General features: G+C 42.3%; 1 protein-coding gene across 7 annotated transcripts in view; it reads right to left on the reverse strand.

Annotated features, from left to right (window-relative positions):
* The window catches only part of IARS1 (isoleucyl-tRNA synthetase 1), an 87,866-nt gene that overhangs the window by 48,351 nt on the left and 22,733 nt on the right, over positions 1-16,782 (reverse strand). For all 7 annotated transcript variants that reach the window (XR_009208973.1, XM_032170298.2, XM_032762111.2 and 4 more), the window contains exons 10-17: positions 12,978-13,073; positions 9,709-9,831; positions 9,164-9,255; positions 8,064-8,162; positions 6,364-6,490; positions 3,037-3,110; positions 2,487-2,681; positions 460-546 (exon numbers count right to left, since the gene is read on the reverse strand). Coding sequence is in view for 6 of the 7 variants with exons in the window: in XM_032170298.2 (XP_032026189.1) it covers positions 460-546; positions 2,487-2,681; positions 3,037-3,110; positions 6,364-6,490; positions 8,064-8,162; positions 9,164-9,255; positions 9,709-9,831; positions 12,978-13,073 (893 nt within the window). In the remaining variant the exon portion in view is untranslated. The remainder of the gene's footprint in view (positions 1-459; positions 547-2,486; positions 2,682-3,036; positions 3,111-6,363; positions 6,491-8,063; positions 8,163-9,163; positions 9,256-9,708; positions 9,832-12,977; positions 13,074-16,782) is intronic.

The following is a 16,782-nucleotide window of genomic DNA, read 5'->3' on the forward strand; positions in this document are numbered from 1 at the left end:
TAATAAAGTAAAGGAAAAATGAGACTTCCTTATAATAGCAAAAAGTGGGAAATAATGTCCATTGGGAGGAAGTTTCAGATGAGGGGAAGAATGGGATCTGGTGGCAGAGTACCTGGGTCAAGCCTAGTGTGGCTGTCACTAGCTTTGATCCTGGGCACTTGTGGTCTCTAGAACCCATAGCTTCCTCATGTGTTAAAAAAAGGACAACAAAATCTACATGAAAGGACTGATATACAGATTAAATAAGATCTATAAGCAAAAGTATTTCATAAAATGCTAAGTTTAGTAAATGCTATTTTATTACTAGTAATATCACTAGTAGCATTATGTTACTAGTAGTAGCACAATCTGAAAGCCCTCTCCTTCCTCCTCCTCCATCAGGCTTAAGCTCTCACACACTCCTTCCTGAGAAACAGTGGAGACAAAGCTCCACCCGTCACTACAACAAAGTTGACCTACCTTGCCAGGACGAGCCCATTCACAATTACGTTCTTGAAAGGCGGTTGTCCAAAGAGGGCCGTGGCCAGCACCAGCAGGGTATAAAACCTGAAAAAAAACCCCAAACAGTTCAATAAAAATAGAAATGAAGTCCAAGCATAAGAAAGAAACTGTATTTATTCACTGAACTGATTTTCTATTTTTGGTAAGTCACACTTCTTGATAATCACTTAAAGCAATGATTCTTAATCCTGGTTACTGGAGACCAACCAAATTACTGTCTATGATTTGAAAAAAACATCCAAATAAAAGTCTGGAGTGAATTACTGACCATTTCTCTGTTACTAGGTCTCCCAGGAAGTCTGTGTGGAGAGCCACATGGCAGCACTGGGTGGCCTCTCAGGACCACCCAGAAGCACCTAGCTGAAAATGAGGGTTGGGTGTTGAATTTGGCACAAGATCATATGGAAAAGACAATTTGATGACAAAAGATGCAAAATGCACTCTCACCCAAAAGTGATAAGGCAGACTAGAAAATGCTTTTATTCTGTAAAATGTTGTGTACTCATTTATGTGCTAGCTAGCTTGTTCCCCAAATGAACTCATATCCCTGACCACTGTCCCGGGGGTGATGCTCCCCTGCCTCTCTGACCTAGTCCTGCACTCTGAGAACATCAAGGGACATGAGCTGAGGAGACCAGACCCCATGGTTAACATAAACACTGATCCAGATATCCCTCCCAGTTCTGAAGGAGAGTTGGCAGGAGCCCTGGTGCCCAGGAGAGGCAGCCCAGGCCTCAGGGATGGAGAAGGAGGCAGGCAGCAAGGACACGGGATCCACATGAGGACTGCTACCAGCTAACAGACTTTGCTACGCCTCAAAGGAACGAGCTCATTGGTAAGGCATCTAGCCCTTTCTGAAAACAGAATTTGCTCTGGGTAGATATTCCTATAGATAAAAAGGACTGGAATCTGAAGACAGCACATACCAGAACATGAAGACTTTAATTCAATGATTACCTAAAGCTGTCAAAGAGAGGAAATGACACCAACAATTCCTTAAACACACCCCTGCAGAAATATTACTACGAATGTATAATTAAAACCTGGGCTGGGCGCAATGGCTCACGCCTGTAATCCTAGCACTTTGGGAGGCTGAGACGGGCGGGTCACTTGAGGTCAGGAGTTCGAGACCAGCCTGGCCAACATGGTGAAACCCAGTCTCTACTAAAACTACAAAAATTAGCTGGGAGTGGTGGTGCATGCCTGTAGACCCAGCTACTTGGGAGGATGAGGCAGAAGAACTGCTTGAACCCAGGAGGCGAAGGATGCAGTGAGCCGAGATCACACCACTGCACTCCAGCCTGGGCAGCATAGTGCAAGACTCTGTCTCAAAAAATAAAAATAAAAATAAAAATAAATAAATAAAACCTGGGCCAGCAAAGCCTATCCATGGAAAGAAAGTAATTCACCTTTTTCCAATTAAGGAACTATTTTACATAAGGCACCAGATAAAAATCAATGCCCAAATCCTCTCCTATATGTGTATTTTAAAAAATCTGGATTTTTTTAGAATGTTGATTTATAAGGCTAGCCTCAATATCTGAGCACATTGCCAACTATCTCTCAAATTTCTAGCACCCAACCTACTGTCTTTTATGCCAATACTTTTATGCCAATACAATGAGTATTGGCATAAAATCAAATGTAATCAAATCATTACATTTGAGTAAATGATCTGATGTGAGTAAGCTAAGAACACATAATGGTTTTTATCATTTAAACGTCCAGTATAACATATATATTCCAAAACGCCAGTGAGATAATTCAAATTGTAAAACTACAGCCCTATTGTAGTGGGAGATTCCTACTCAAAAGGCACTTTAATTTCCGTGCTTGGTGGTGGCGGGGAGAGGGCAGGAATGTAGCCTGTCTTATTTGCCACAATCTCTCCATCACCCAGTAGATAAATGGCAGTGACTTAGTAAAATACTCCCTAAATAAAATAAAATCAATGAAACACGTGATGAAAGAACCAGTGGGCATACCATCCTCTGGTTTGGTCGATGCCCTCGGCAATGAAGTCTGCAGGAAAAGCATCCTCAAATTCCCTCTTGTTTTCAAACGGGTAATGAACCTGGGCATAGGGCATGCTGCCACTCTCAAACCAACAGTCAAACACTTCAGAGATGCGGTGCAAGGATCCCTTCCCACAGCGTGAAGGAATGGTCAGGTGGTCAACACTAACAAACAGAAAAGTAGTCATTTTATTAACTGTAAGCATAACAGAACTTGCAGTTTAATTGCTAATAGGAAACACAAAACCCTGAAAAGATACTATACACATTTGCAAACAGAAATATCAGCAATTCTCAAAGGCTTTCAGAGAGCACCATGAATCCTCCATCTGAAAGGTTATGCACCATTCACCTCACATTTCACAGGGACAGAGGCCACAATACTGCAGTATGACATGAGTCATCAACAAAGTAATTCATCAAGCTAGTCACTTCCATGTGTGGCTCTGTAATCCGCTAGAGACCAGGTCTTAACAGGAGAATGATAAAACTGAAGTGAATCGAACATTTAGAAACTGACCTCTCTCTGTGGAGATCTGAGATCTTTGCTCCTGACAGTTCTTCAAGTTCTGCCACTGACCCAACGCATACCACCTGTCAAAAACAAAGTTCAACAGCAGGAGCTCCTTAGAGCCAAACAGAGCATACTGAGTTAATTTATGTAGCATGCATGTTTAGTTTGAGAGACTGATAATTTTCTTTTTCCTTTTTTGAGATAGGGTCTCACTCCCACTGCCCAGGCTGGAGTGCAGTGGCGCAATCACAGCTCACTGCAGCCTCAGCTTCCTGGGCTCAGGTGATCCTCTCACCTCAGCCTCCCAAGTAGCTGGGGCTACAGGCAGGTGCCACCTCACCCAGCTAATTTTTTGTATTTTTAGTAAACACAGGGTTTTGCCATGCTGCCCAGGCCGGTCTCAAACTCTTGGACTTGAGCTATCAGCCAGCCTGAGCCTCCCAAAGTGCTGCGATTACAGGCGTGAGCCACCCAGCCTGAGACTGATGATTTAAAGGCACATTAACACACCAATCTGGGCCGAAGGATAGTATTCGCTAATGTGGCTCCTCTCATGAAAGACACAGCTTAGTCTTAGTCTCTGAAGAGGCCAGGGTTGACACTGCTCCTGTTTCCACCCCAGTATCAAAGGGAGTCCCTACCTCGAGAGAATCTTAAACATTCATAGGCATACTCTCAATGGGTATTAAGGGTTTATTATGTGCAAATCGTCAAAGTAACCGGCATAAGTGAAACATCTTAGATTATTTCTCTAAGGCATTTTAGTTTCCTCCTGGCACCTGAATCTGGCTCATTAATCTAGAATCTTCCCAAGAAAAAGCTAGAGCTAAATTATAGTCATACAGTGCTTAATGGCAGGAATACATTCGGAGAAATGCATTGTTAGGGTGATTCCCTTAGGCAAACATCACAGTACACTTACATAAACCTAGATGGGCCAGGCGCGGTGGCTCACGCTTGTAATCAATCCCGGCACTTTGGGAGGCTGAGGCGGGTGGATCACGAGGTCAGGAGATCGAGACCACGGTGAAACCCTGTCTCTACTAAAAATGCAAAAAATTAGCTGGGCGTGGTGGCGGGCGCCTGTAGTCCCAGCTACTCGGAGACGCTGAGGCAGAATGGCGTGACCCCGGGAGGCGGAGCTTGCAGTGAGCCGAGATCGCGCCACTGCACTCCAGCCTGGGTGACAGAGCGAGACTCGTCTAAAAAAAAAAAAAAAAAAAACCTAGATGGGATGGCCTAAAACACACCTAGGCTATATGGTGGAGCCTATTACTTCTAAGCTACAAATCTGTACAGCATGTGGCTGTACCGAATTCTGCAGGCAACTGTAACACAATGGCAAATGCTCTGGTTTTCATATGGTTTGTCCCCAGCAAATCTCATGTTGAAACTTAATCCCCAGTGTGGCAGTATTGACAGATGGAGCCCAATGGGAGGCATCTGGGTCACAGGATGCATCCCTCGTGAACAAATGCTCTCCTTCTGCAGTGAGTTAGTTCTCACTCTATTAGCTCCTGTGAGAGCTGACTGTTGAAAAGAGCCTGCCCCCATCCCATCGTCCCTGTTTCTTCTCTTGCCATGTGATCTCTGATTACTCTGGCTCCTGTCCAGCCTTCCATCATAAGTGGATGCAGCCTGAGGTCCTCCCCAGATGCAGATGTCTAGTCTTGAACTTTCCAGTCATCCAGAATCATAAGCCAAATAAACTATTTTTCTTTATAAATTATCCAGCCTCAGGTATTCCTTTGTAGCTAAACAGACTAAAACGGAAGTATTTGAGTTTCTAAACATTAATAAACACAGAAAAGGCACAGTAACCACATGGTATCATAATCTTGTGGGACCACTGTCGTATATGTGGTCTGTCACTGACTGAATGACATTATGGGCGCATGACTATATTGTGCTTAGACCCGATTAAAGCAATCAGACAAAGCCACAGGATGCTAGGATTATATCCAGGTGAAGAGCTGAGAGATGGGGCTGGCTGGGGCACTCAGAATGGAGGGATCATCTGACAAGGGCCACACCAGTAGGAACTGCTGTGGGTTCTCACCCAGGGAGCTTCTGTACCTAGTGAACACTGGTGGTCTCTTTCTCTGCCCTTCCTGTGCAGTCCTGAAAAGTCCTCTGATTCAGCTACTTCACTGTTGCCTTTCAGGTCCCTATGGGAGATTCACCAAGGTCCCCAGGGTGCTGCTGCTCGTCACTGCAACAATGCTGTCAGCTTTGGACAGAAGGCCAAACACAGAGATCTATCTGTATAGTAAGTCCTCGCCTAATGTCACTGAGAGGTCCCAGTAGCTGGGACTAACTGGCGTGCACCACCATGCCTAGCTAATTTAACAAACGTTTTTGTAGAGATGGCACCTCATTATGTTGCCTAGGCTGGTCTCAAATATCTGGCCTCAAGTGATCCTCCTGCCTTGGCCTCCCTAAGTGCTGCGATTACATGTGGGAGCCATCACACCCGGCCTAAAGTCAGTTATCAAGAACCTCTGTATGACATTAAGTGAGGACACAGTATATCCACATACATCTATATATCCACACACATCCTCTTCTTCATCTGATCTTAGAAGTTAAAGGTCTATAATGCTTTGGTAAATTTCTTTTCAAGTTTTCTTTTTTCATCATCTATAAAGTCAGTTTAACCATAAGCTAATAGTATACCTTAATGTAGGGGGAAGAAAAGACATCGGGGAAACACACACACAAAAAAACATTTCAAGTGTGTATTTCCCTGAGAAAACTGTATCCTTTTATTTTTACAGAGGAAAGTTTTATTTATTTATTTATTTATTTATTTATTTATTTATTTATTTATTATTATTATTTTTTTGAGACGGAGTCTCGCTCTGTCACCCAGGCTGGAGTGCAGTGGCGCAATCTCGGCTCACTGCAAGCTCCGCCTCCCGGGTTCACGCCATTCTCCTGCCTCAGCCTCTCCGAGTAGCTGGGACTACAGGTGCCCACCACCACGCCCGGCTAATTTTTTGTATTTTTAGTAGAGACGGGGTTTCACCGTGGTCTCGATCTCCTGACCTCGTGATCTGCCCGCCTCAGCCTCCCAAGGTGCTGGGATTACAAGCGTGAGCCACCACGCCCGGCCGGAAAGTTTTATAAATTGTATTTAATTCAAGGAAAAAAGTTAAAAACCCCAGAAACAGATTGTCTTATGTCATGATTCTAGAAAGGAATAAAGAGGAAAAAAAGATGGAATAAGGGGCAAAGGAAAAAAAAAAACCCTATTCTTTTAAACCACATTCAGATTTCATGAACAAAATGCTTTAGCAAAAATCAACACAAGGAAATACTGCCCTGCCTCACCTCCTCAAAGTCATCGCTGACCCACAGTGGGATGGGGGTGCCCCAGTATCTGTTTCTGGAAATTGTCCAGTCGCGTGCATCTTTCAGCCAATTTCCAAATCGTTTTTCTCGTACCAACTCTGGGACCCTGCAATAAACAGATCACATAACCAATCACATAAGAACATTAGCAATTCAAATATGGAAAAATTCAACATGTAAATAATATCCACAGAAGCCTTTGTATAACGCTTTGTGGACCAAACACTCTGGAAACGTGGCGCTCACTGCAAAGAGAATGTCTTCTAAATGGACAGCATAGCACACCCAACAGTTTGTGCTGCCATCAATGACCTACATCCAATAGATTACCCCCCACAGCACACAGGCCTCCCATGTCCTCCTCCTCAACTGCAGTATGGCTGCCACATACCTCTAACCAGTCACCTTAACTCTAGCCAGCCTCATCCCATATAACTCTAGTCTTCACATTATCCTCACCATAGCAGTTTTACTGAACTCATTAAGCAAAGGCCAACAGGCCAGGGGATTGGTAGCTGCTCTAGCAGCCCTCTCTATAGTCTCCTCTCTGGTCATCCTTGGTCTTGAATTTCAGGCTCTGGCAATGAGGCAAGTTCCCTAGAATCCTTCTCACTTAACTGACTTTGCCCATGCCTGCCCTCTGCCACGCAGCCTTCCTCCCCTCTGCATCCATCCTCTTGCATCCCTCCCACTCCCAGGACTCTTTATTCCTTGAGGTTCAGCTTTGCAGAAATCCTTTTCAAGCACAAGGCTGAGTCAGGGTAGGCTACCAGACCTCCCCTTCTTCTCTTGGGCACTGCAGTTACTGCCCTATACTTCAAAGATCAGTTTATATGCTTGCACACCCTCGAGACTATCTTACTAATACTCTATATCTAGTATCGTACACATTAGGGGAACTAATTAGCTTACTAGCTCTAAAAATGAAAAGCTGTCTTTTGAGAAATCAAAACCACTCTACTAAGAAATATTAGAAAGCTACAGTTTATAACTATTTCCTTTGCTGCCCTGAGATTCTCCCCATTCTCCTAAACTCAAATACAGTTTTCTAGAGTCTAGTTGGGTCCTTGTGAGAAGAGTGGTGATTACCTTTCAAACCTGTAGTGAAAAACATTCATCTGAAATACACAGTTGGTTCAAGCCTTGTTTCATTTTGTACCCAGAGGCTGAAATGATACCTCTTGGGCTATCAACTGCAGGACACATATCAGCTACAGAAAGCAAACGCTTCTGTGCTTAGAGCTTATCCATACAGCCAAGCACAGGGTACATCATCCACTGCAGGACTGACAAGAAAGTACAAATGGCTTTTGCAGGTATATCTGAAAATAATGTTTACTCTGAAAATGACTATTATTGAAGGCTAGCAAACTCTGGCAGTACAGCCATATTTTACCAAGGTCATTTCATTCCATAAATCGAATAAATGGTGGTTTATCATTTCCAATGAGTTTAAAAAGAAAAATACTCCCTTACATACTTTATCACAAGAAGGATGTTACTTCTGTTCTGTAACATTATTTGAATTATTTTGTGCTCCTATACACATAGAAGAAAAGATAGCTATTATAATATACAATAAAAGATGGTTATTAAAATTATAACTTGGGGGAAGTGTAAATGATACTTACTAACCACATGACAAAAGACACTATGAAGAAACACATCTTACTGCTCACCAGTAGCACAGGTCATTGTTCCTTAGGAGCTGGTCCACCATGTTCTCCACTCGCACAAACCAGCTGGGCACTGCTTTGTAAATTAGAGGAGTGTCTGATCTGGGGAAGCAGAAACACACACATAGCTGCTCACGTTGAGACTAGTAGGCACTAGGGTAAGACTGACTTTTCATGTCTTATTGACAGCGTCATCACTTACTTGGCCTTCTGCTAATAATCATTTTTATTATAGATAAAAACATCTATGACTTCAAAATTGGTCATATCTTTCCACAATAGTAAGAAAGGCAAAAACTAATACAAGAACAAGACTAGAAAAAAATAGTTCTGTTAGTGACAATTATCTAAGAAACAATGTCAACTTCAACTTCAGCACAGAAGAGGCAATGTGGAAACCAAACACGATGCAACTGAGCATTTCATTTTCACCCATACTTTTATAGCATGCTCTTATATTAAAAGTTAAAATCACATTAAATTTTTCAATAAACTCTATTACAAAATTTTAGAGATGCTTCTCATCCTAAAAAAAATGTGGCCACAATACAAAACAGATTTGTACAGGTCTATTTTTCTCTCACAGTTCCTTAGGAAAGCAACATTTTTAGCCATTCATAAAACTGTCCTAGACCAGGCACTGTGGCTCATGCCTGTAATCTCAGCACTTTGGGACGACAAGGTGGGAGGATTATTTGAGCCCAGTAGTTTGAGACCAGCCTGGACAACATGGCGAAACCTCATTTCTATAAGAAATGCAAAAATGAGCCGGGTGTGATGGTGCCACCTATATAGTTCCAGCTACTCCAGAAGATGAGGTAGGAGGATTGCTTAAGCTGGTGAGGCAGAGGGTGCAGTGAGCTGTGATTGCGCCACTGCATTCCAGCCTGGGCGTCAGAGTGAGACCCTGTCTCAAAACAACAACAAAAAACAAACAAAAAACCCAATCTCCTAAAAATGAAATAAGAAGGCGGCTTCCCAAACCAACTCTAAAGGATACAAGTGAGATGAACACCACAAATAAGATGGAATGGGCACATATAGTAAGTGTAAGCACAGACGATGGAAGCTCTAGCTACAACACAGTCTTTGTTTCTTCTGACCTCCAGCAAAAAGGGTAGCTGTGAGTGAAGGTGGTGGCAACCAGAAGTCGGCCTTGTTCCTTCAAAGTCCTGATGATACTTTTGTCAGCATCCTATTAAAAAAAATTAAAATTTAGCCATTAAAACATACTATAATACTTAGGAACACTATATTACTAGAATCTGATACCTTGTTATGAATAAAAGGCACAAATAACAAATATTATTAATTATTTTTAGTCACTAACTTTAAGTAATTTTCAAGTACATTCCACAACATTTAAGGTCATAAAGTTTTTCGATCTGAAATGATTACCCCAAGGTCACAAAGGTGCTTCATGAGGCATAAACTGGAGTTTTTCTGATCTCTCCCCGTGAAATTTCAGCATGCTTCCTCTAAACATACGAGACCCTCTGAACGTAACTGATAACATCTATCTTTACGGATTTTATGTGATGACAAAACTAAATAAAAACTTCCTAGAAGAATTACAATACAATTATAAATGATGATAGAGACTAATCAGAAGTAACAGACACCCTTCTATGCTATATGGTTTACAGACCTTTACATACTGTCCTGCGAAATCTGTCACCTCTGCTGTGAAGCAGCCTGAAGCATCCACAGGGCAAACGGGGAGTGAGTCTTTCCGAATAATGTTAAAGTCCATACAGACCCGATAGTCATCCTGAGAAAAGGCAAAAGGGAGGGAAGAATAAAACAGTCTATGTATGGGTGTGAGCATGATATAACAGATTCCCAAGATAATTGTTCTATATTGTAACATATACATGTCATCAACTTTGTCCTGTAAACTGAAGGTAACTCAAGACCATTCGGAGAATCAGACCCACACAGTTGGACAGGAGTTAGATCATCCAGCCCAGTCTTCTCAAATATTATTTCCCAGACCTCCATATGTAGCAGAGTATCCACTAAATGAGAAGACAGACGACATACATCAATTTTTTAAGTGAAAGGAATTCAGAAAGTAAATGAATAAAGAATGGCTATTCCATAAGCAGATCAGCCACACAGGAATGTTTTAAAACTAAATCTAATTTGATTTATAACAGCAGCACACACATCTGAAAAACCAAAATACACACAAGTATTAGGCATGGCCTGTTAGTATTACATGATGCTTAATGTACATTTGGATTTGCACCCTCTCAAGGAAGATCCCAAAGGATGGCAACACTGATCCTTTGAAAAGTATTTACTTTTCAAACAAGCAAACTGGGCCTCAATTGGCATTGCTTATACCATGATACTTCAGGAAGATATTCTGAAGACTGTTTACAATAATTAGAGCAAATGCTTAGCAAAGTGCTATGTGAGACAGTATTCTGAGCACTTTACACATGCTCACTTAAACCTCACAATGCTCTTAAACAAAGTGGCATGAAAAACAAACAAACAAAACACCTCCCCATGATCCTGCAAAGAAGGCAGACAGATGTTCTAGGTTTTCACCAGGTGCTCCCCTCACATAAACTAGCAATCATTCCTATTTTACAGGTAGGAAAGTCGAGGTACCAAGAAGTAACTCAGCTATGAAGCAGCAATGCTAGGATTCAAAACCAAACAGCTTGGCTCCAGAGTCTATAGTCTTCATCACTGTTTTATGATGCCTAAATATAAAATTAAAGAGACTGCCTTATGTTGGTAAACCACACTCTGGGTTGACTGCAAGACAAGCTGGAAAGCTGACATGCTTCCACCTGGATCTGTGTTCACCTCTCCCTGTGCTGAGGCTGACTGGTGTGGTGTCATGTGGGTGGACAGGAAAAGCCCCTAAATGCAGCAATTTGAACCACTGAGTGTGGAGCAAGTAACTTTACCCAGTGCATTAAGCTAAGAGCAGCATTCCTGAATGCATCCAGAACCAGTGATGTTCAACATGATGACACACAAGTGTACAGACTCTGCGGAGATCAAACACTACCCTTGCCTGGTGAAGAAAAGTGCAACGGAAGGCCTCTCAGAAAATGTTTACCAAGGCCGGGTACAGTGGCTCACGCCTGTAATCCCAGCACTTCAGGAGGCCAAGGCGGTCAGATCACCTGAGGTCAGAAGTTCAAGACCAGCCTGGCCAACATGGTGAAACCCCATCTCTACTAAATATACAAAAAATAAGCCAGGCATGGTGGCAGGTACCTATAATCCCAGCTACTTGGCAGGCTGAGGCAGGAGAATCGCTTGAACCTGGGAGGCGGAGGTTGCAGTGAACCAAGATTGCACCATTGCACTACAGCCTGGGCAACAGAGGGAGACTCTGTCTCAAACAAACAAACAAACAAAAAAAGTTTACCAAATGGTGTTAAAGGCTATAGTTTAAAGAATGAATCTTCTATAACATTAACATGCACAGCATTCAGAATAGAGATATAACTCTAGAGTTAATGACAAACACCCACAATTAAAAAAGAAAAAGAAAACCTCAGGAGGCTGAGGCAGGAGAATCGCTTGAACCCAGGAGACAGAGATTGCAGTGAGTGGAGATCCTGCCACTGCACTCCAGCCTGGGTGACAGAGCGAGACTCCATCTCAAACAAACAAATAAAAAAACCCTAAGCTACAATTCAAAACCAAGAAGTTACCTTTTTATTATCTACTAACAGTGGGGTAACCATACCAGTTAATTGACCCTAAAATGATAATGAACAATATTTGACTAGTTCCTAAAACTCTTAAGTAGTATTATCAAGAATGCTTCCTTCCATCAAAATGGACCAGATATTAGGTGATTATTAAGGAATTGCTGACTTTATTGGATACTTATACTGAAAATAAAAGTCCTTATCAGTCAGAGATGCAGCTAGAATTACTTATACACGAAAGACATGAGGTTGAGGATTTGCTTTTAAATCCTCCAGCCAAAATAAAAAAGTGTGCTACTGTACAGAGGAAGAAAACAAGAAAGATTACCAAAAACTGAGATTTAATGCAGCTGGATGATGTGAAAAAAAGAATTATAATATTTTCTTTTGTGTATGTTTCAAGATTTCCATAATAAAAATTCAAGTGATGGTTACACTAAAAGCCCAGATTTTAGTACTATACAACATATCAATGTAAAAAAATTGCACCTGTACCCTCTACATCTATAAAAGTAAAAAAATCCCAGAGATTAAGCATGAAAGCAAAATGGCAGATATGGGCAGACTACTGTCACTGCCTTTTAGAACAAAGTCACATTTCGAATCCCTCTCACTGACAAAACAATCAAGCCTAGAGGAATGTGTATGTAGGTGCTACACCATGCTACAGAGGAGGCAAAAGAAGTCCAGAAAGGCCAGGCAACTTACCCAGGAGCTGCCCGTTAGTGGCAGTGCCATGATTTAAAGTGAGAGGTGGTTTACTGTAAAGCATGTGCCTTTATGTTATTCTGTTTTTATTCATACACAAATTACATGAAAATGAATGTGTTTTTAGAAAACTTATTCTGGTCAAAATATAAAATTAACTGTAGAGTACTGTTTTGAGGGGAGAGGTCAGATTCCCCCTTCTGAACATTTAATTAAGAACACAGCAGAGGTGATGGGAATGGTCTGTATCTTGGTGGCTGAGGCACCTGCACGTCTCTAGATGCCTGTCAAAACTCATAGAACTGAACACCAAAAAGAGTTTACTGGATTTGGCCCACTCTTTCCAGAAATCAGCTTAGGATAAAAGGGAATTACAGATGCAAATTTTACAAGCCATCTTGCAGGCAGTGAGCCAGAAAAGAGGCCAACCTGGTAACCCAACATGATGAGACACATGACTCCGCATCTATGAAAATTGGCTACCGACATACTCAAATACATTTGCCAGACTTATGCTACTCACAGAACCGAAGTAAGGAGCTTGGTGGACAACCCCTGTGCCTTCTTCTTCCTTCACATAGTCGTCAACAAGCACAGTGAAAGCACCATTCTCTTTACACTGGAAAGAAAGGACAGCAGGCTTCAGGGATGAAACATTACTGTGTTACAATGTTAACTTTCTAACAGTTTTTCCTAAGAACCTGAAAATGCTTTTAATGGGTACATTATTTTCAGAAATAGAAAAGAAAGAATAATGCAGGCTGGGAAGAAATATGCTAATTCAATACATTTTTCCCATAAATAAAAAGTTACCACTCATAAATGAAATAATTACCTGGAGAATGGCAGATAAAAATTTCTAATTTCCTTGGTTACAAACTGATATTTTTCATTAGTTCTCCCTCCCCCAACTTTTTGCTCCCTATGCAGTTTAGGATATAGTCTCAGAAAGCATGCTCCCTAAATTGTTCACTTCCTGGTACATTTTCAATCACTGCATATGTTTTGCTTCTCTTTCTCCTTTTGACTCAGCTCAAGTTATTCAGTCATAAAGGCAAATCTTGAAAGGAACAGGTGGGAGCCACGAGTAGTAAGTTCTACTTACAGGTGCTCCACCACCTTAATACTCAGGGGAAATGTGTTCAATTTCATTTCTTTGCAACAGCAATATCATCATGTTAATACATATAATGCTAACAGATCTACTCTTTCTACTTTCATCTTTTTACATTTCTTTCCACAAACCCTTGTTTCTGCCAAACTGGCCCTTTGATGTCCTTCCTTTTTGCATTGGTAAAACGTACTTTCACAAATGATTTTCACATTTAACTCCTATAATTCTGTGAGCAAGCTATTAGTATTCCCATGTCTTAAAAATATTCTGGCTGTATTTGCATTTCACAGATGAACAAACTCAGAACAAAGATTAAATTTAGTCTTATTCAAATCACACAACTAGCAATGATGAAGCCAGGACATGGAACAGGTCTTCTGGTTGCAAATGCAATGTTATTTTCAATTACATCACAGCACTCGGTTTCTTTGGAACTTTAAACTTGAAAAATAATCATAAAATTTTAATTGTTGTAACCTAAATCATCTTGAAACATTTTAGAAGTTATGGTATGATAGGTGCTGAAACTTCGATAGTTTAAACAGAAAGACAGAATACATGGGTCCTTAGAATTACGTGTATACTTAGTTACATGTTCTATACTTAGAAGCAGTATAGACAAAGTCACTGCATCTTGTCTCTCAGGGTCTACTTTGGGCCTACCCAGGCCATGGCTGGGCTGCTTTCACCTGGGTCAGTAGATACCAACCACCAGGAGTGGCAGTGCTGCTCCACAGGCAGTGTCCACTGACTCAGCTTCCCTTGATATTTCACAACAGGTATATTTCAGTGAACATCAGATGATTCTGTCCTGGGTCAAATGATTTATAGTACTTGCCAAAAGTCACCAAAGGTTTCAGGTAGTTTAAGAAGCTTATTTAATGAGTAGGTGTTATTCAACTTAATATGTACCAAGTGCATATTCCAGATAGACCTCTACTTAACCTGAAGTTCCTGTCTAGTGTATCCATGTGCATTTTTTCAGGGGGTTGAGTTTTTGGGTTCTCAATAGGTTTTGTGACTCAGAAAGGTGAAGAGTCACTGATCCAGTGGAAGAGATTTTAGATAACAAAAAAAATACAACATAAAGTATGTTAAGTTATATGATAGGAGAATGGAATGAAGTAATGACATTTTTCCAAGAGAGAAACCAAAGATGCATTTCAGAAAACTTTCAGATGACATCTGAGTTCAGACTTGAAGGATGAGTTAACTCAGCAGATATCAACATAAGAAAAAGATAAAGACTTTTAAAATGGTAGGAAAACTTAATTTAAAAAAGGCAGGGAAGCAGGAAAGGGAAGAGCCAGTTTGACTGAATAAAGGATATGACTGAAGTAATGTGGGAGGATGTGGTCAGGAAGCAGGTCTGCCACACACCGACTGGGGAGGGCACATCCCGAATGCTGGGAAGTAACTAACGCCTGTAGGGAGGAATGGGATCAGGGCAGAGCATATGGAAATCCACTGGGCAGCAACGTGGGAGGAGGAAGAAGGCTATTACATAGGCAACGAGAAATGTGGGAAAACACTCAAGAGGCACAAAAGTGAAGAGGCAGATAACAGACACACTGTGGATAGGGCCGAAACCACAGAGGTCTCCTGAATCAACCAGACTCTCCCCACATGGAACAGAAACAACAGAGGGTTCAGCGAACATTTTCTTCTGGGATGGGATGTAAGTGATATGTCCAGTTGATTATTATTTCCACATAACCATAAGGCCAGGTCTGCTCATTATCTCATTTCAAGACCTTTAAATAAGGACGGAGGAATTCCTCTTTGACATTATTCTTTCGGTGAGAGAGTGTCGGAGTGGGGACAACAGGGTTTGCAACTGTACCTGTGGATTCTCCATTGTCAGAAAATGAAACCACATAAAACAACTTTATGACTCTGAAGAAACTAAGATGCTAAATGTATGAGCTCTGTTGTGGTGCCTACATTTAAAACACCTCCATGATTAACCTCCTTGAAATAAAATTGTGTTTACCTTTACACACGATGTTTTACTGTGATTACTATCGAAACTTTGTCAAAACAAACAAACAAAAACCTCAATAAATACTCTGGGTGATATGTAGACTACATATAATAAAAATAAACACCTAAAAATCCAATCAAATGTAAAGTGATTCCTCATACAATTTGAGAAAAATACTCAAATAAAAAATCCCAGCTTGGCCGGGCACGGTGGCTCACGCCTGTAATCCCAGCACTTTGAGAGGCCAATGCAGGTGGATCATGAGGTCAGGAGTTTAAGACCAGCCTGGCAGAGATGGTGAAACCCCGTCTCTAATAAAAACTACAAAAATTACAGCATGCCTGTAATCCCAGCTGCTCGGGAGGCTGAGGCAGGAGAATCGCTTGAACCTGGGGGGCAGAGGTTGCAGTCAGCCAAGATCGCGCCATTGCACTCCAGCCTGGGCAACAGAGCAAGACTCTATCTCAAAAACAACAACAACAAAAAATCCCAGCCAGGTGCAGTGGCTCATGCTTGTAATCCCAGGAGTTCAAGACCAGCCTGGGCAGCATAGCGAGATTCTGTCTCTACAAAAAATTTAAAACTTAGCCAGGTGTGGTGGTGTGTGCCAATAGTCCCAGCTACTTGGGATGGGGCGGGGGAATCACTTGAGCCCAAGAGGTCGAGGTTGCAGTCAGCCGTGATTGTGCCACTGCACTCCAGCCCAGGGGACAGACGAGACCCTGTTTAAAAAAACAAAAAATCCTCTAAAACAAGAAAGCGCCTTCCTTCCTTCCTTCCTTCCTCCCTCCCTCCCTCCCTTTCTTTCTTTCTTTCTTTCCTTCTTTCCCCTCTGTGGCCCGACCTGCAATCTACTCGGCTCGCTATTGCCCCGCACCGCGAGCTGCCTCGGACTACCGGCGCGCGCCACCGCCGCCGCCTGCTTTTTCGCCATTGGCTGCAGGCGCGGTTTCGCCATGTTGGCCACACTGCTCTCCAGCTCCTAGCTCCGAGTGCTCTGCCCGCCACGGACTGCCAGGGTGCTGGGACTGCACTCGGTGCTCGCTGTTGCCCGGGCTGGAGTGCGGTGGCGTGGGCTTGGCTCGCGGCAGCCTCTGCCTCCCGGCAGCCTCTGCCTCCCAGCCGCCTGCCTTGGCCTACCAGGGTGCTGGGATTGCAGCCCCTGCCGGGCCGCCGCCCCGTCTGGGAGGTGGGGAGCATCTCTGCTCTGCCGCCCCTCTGCCCAGACTC

Source organism: Hylobates moloch, unplaced genomic scaffold (genome assembly GCF_009828535.3).
Source record: "Hylobates moloch isolate HMO894 unplaced genomic scaffold, HMol_V3 SCAFFOLD_12, whole genome shotgun sequence".
In the NCBI taxonomy this organism is placed as follows: Eukaryota; Metazoa; Chordata; class Mammalia; order Primates; family Hylobatidae; genus Hylobates; species Hylobates moloch.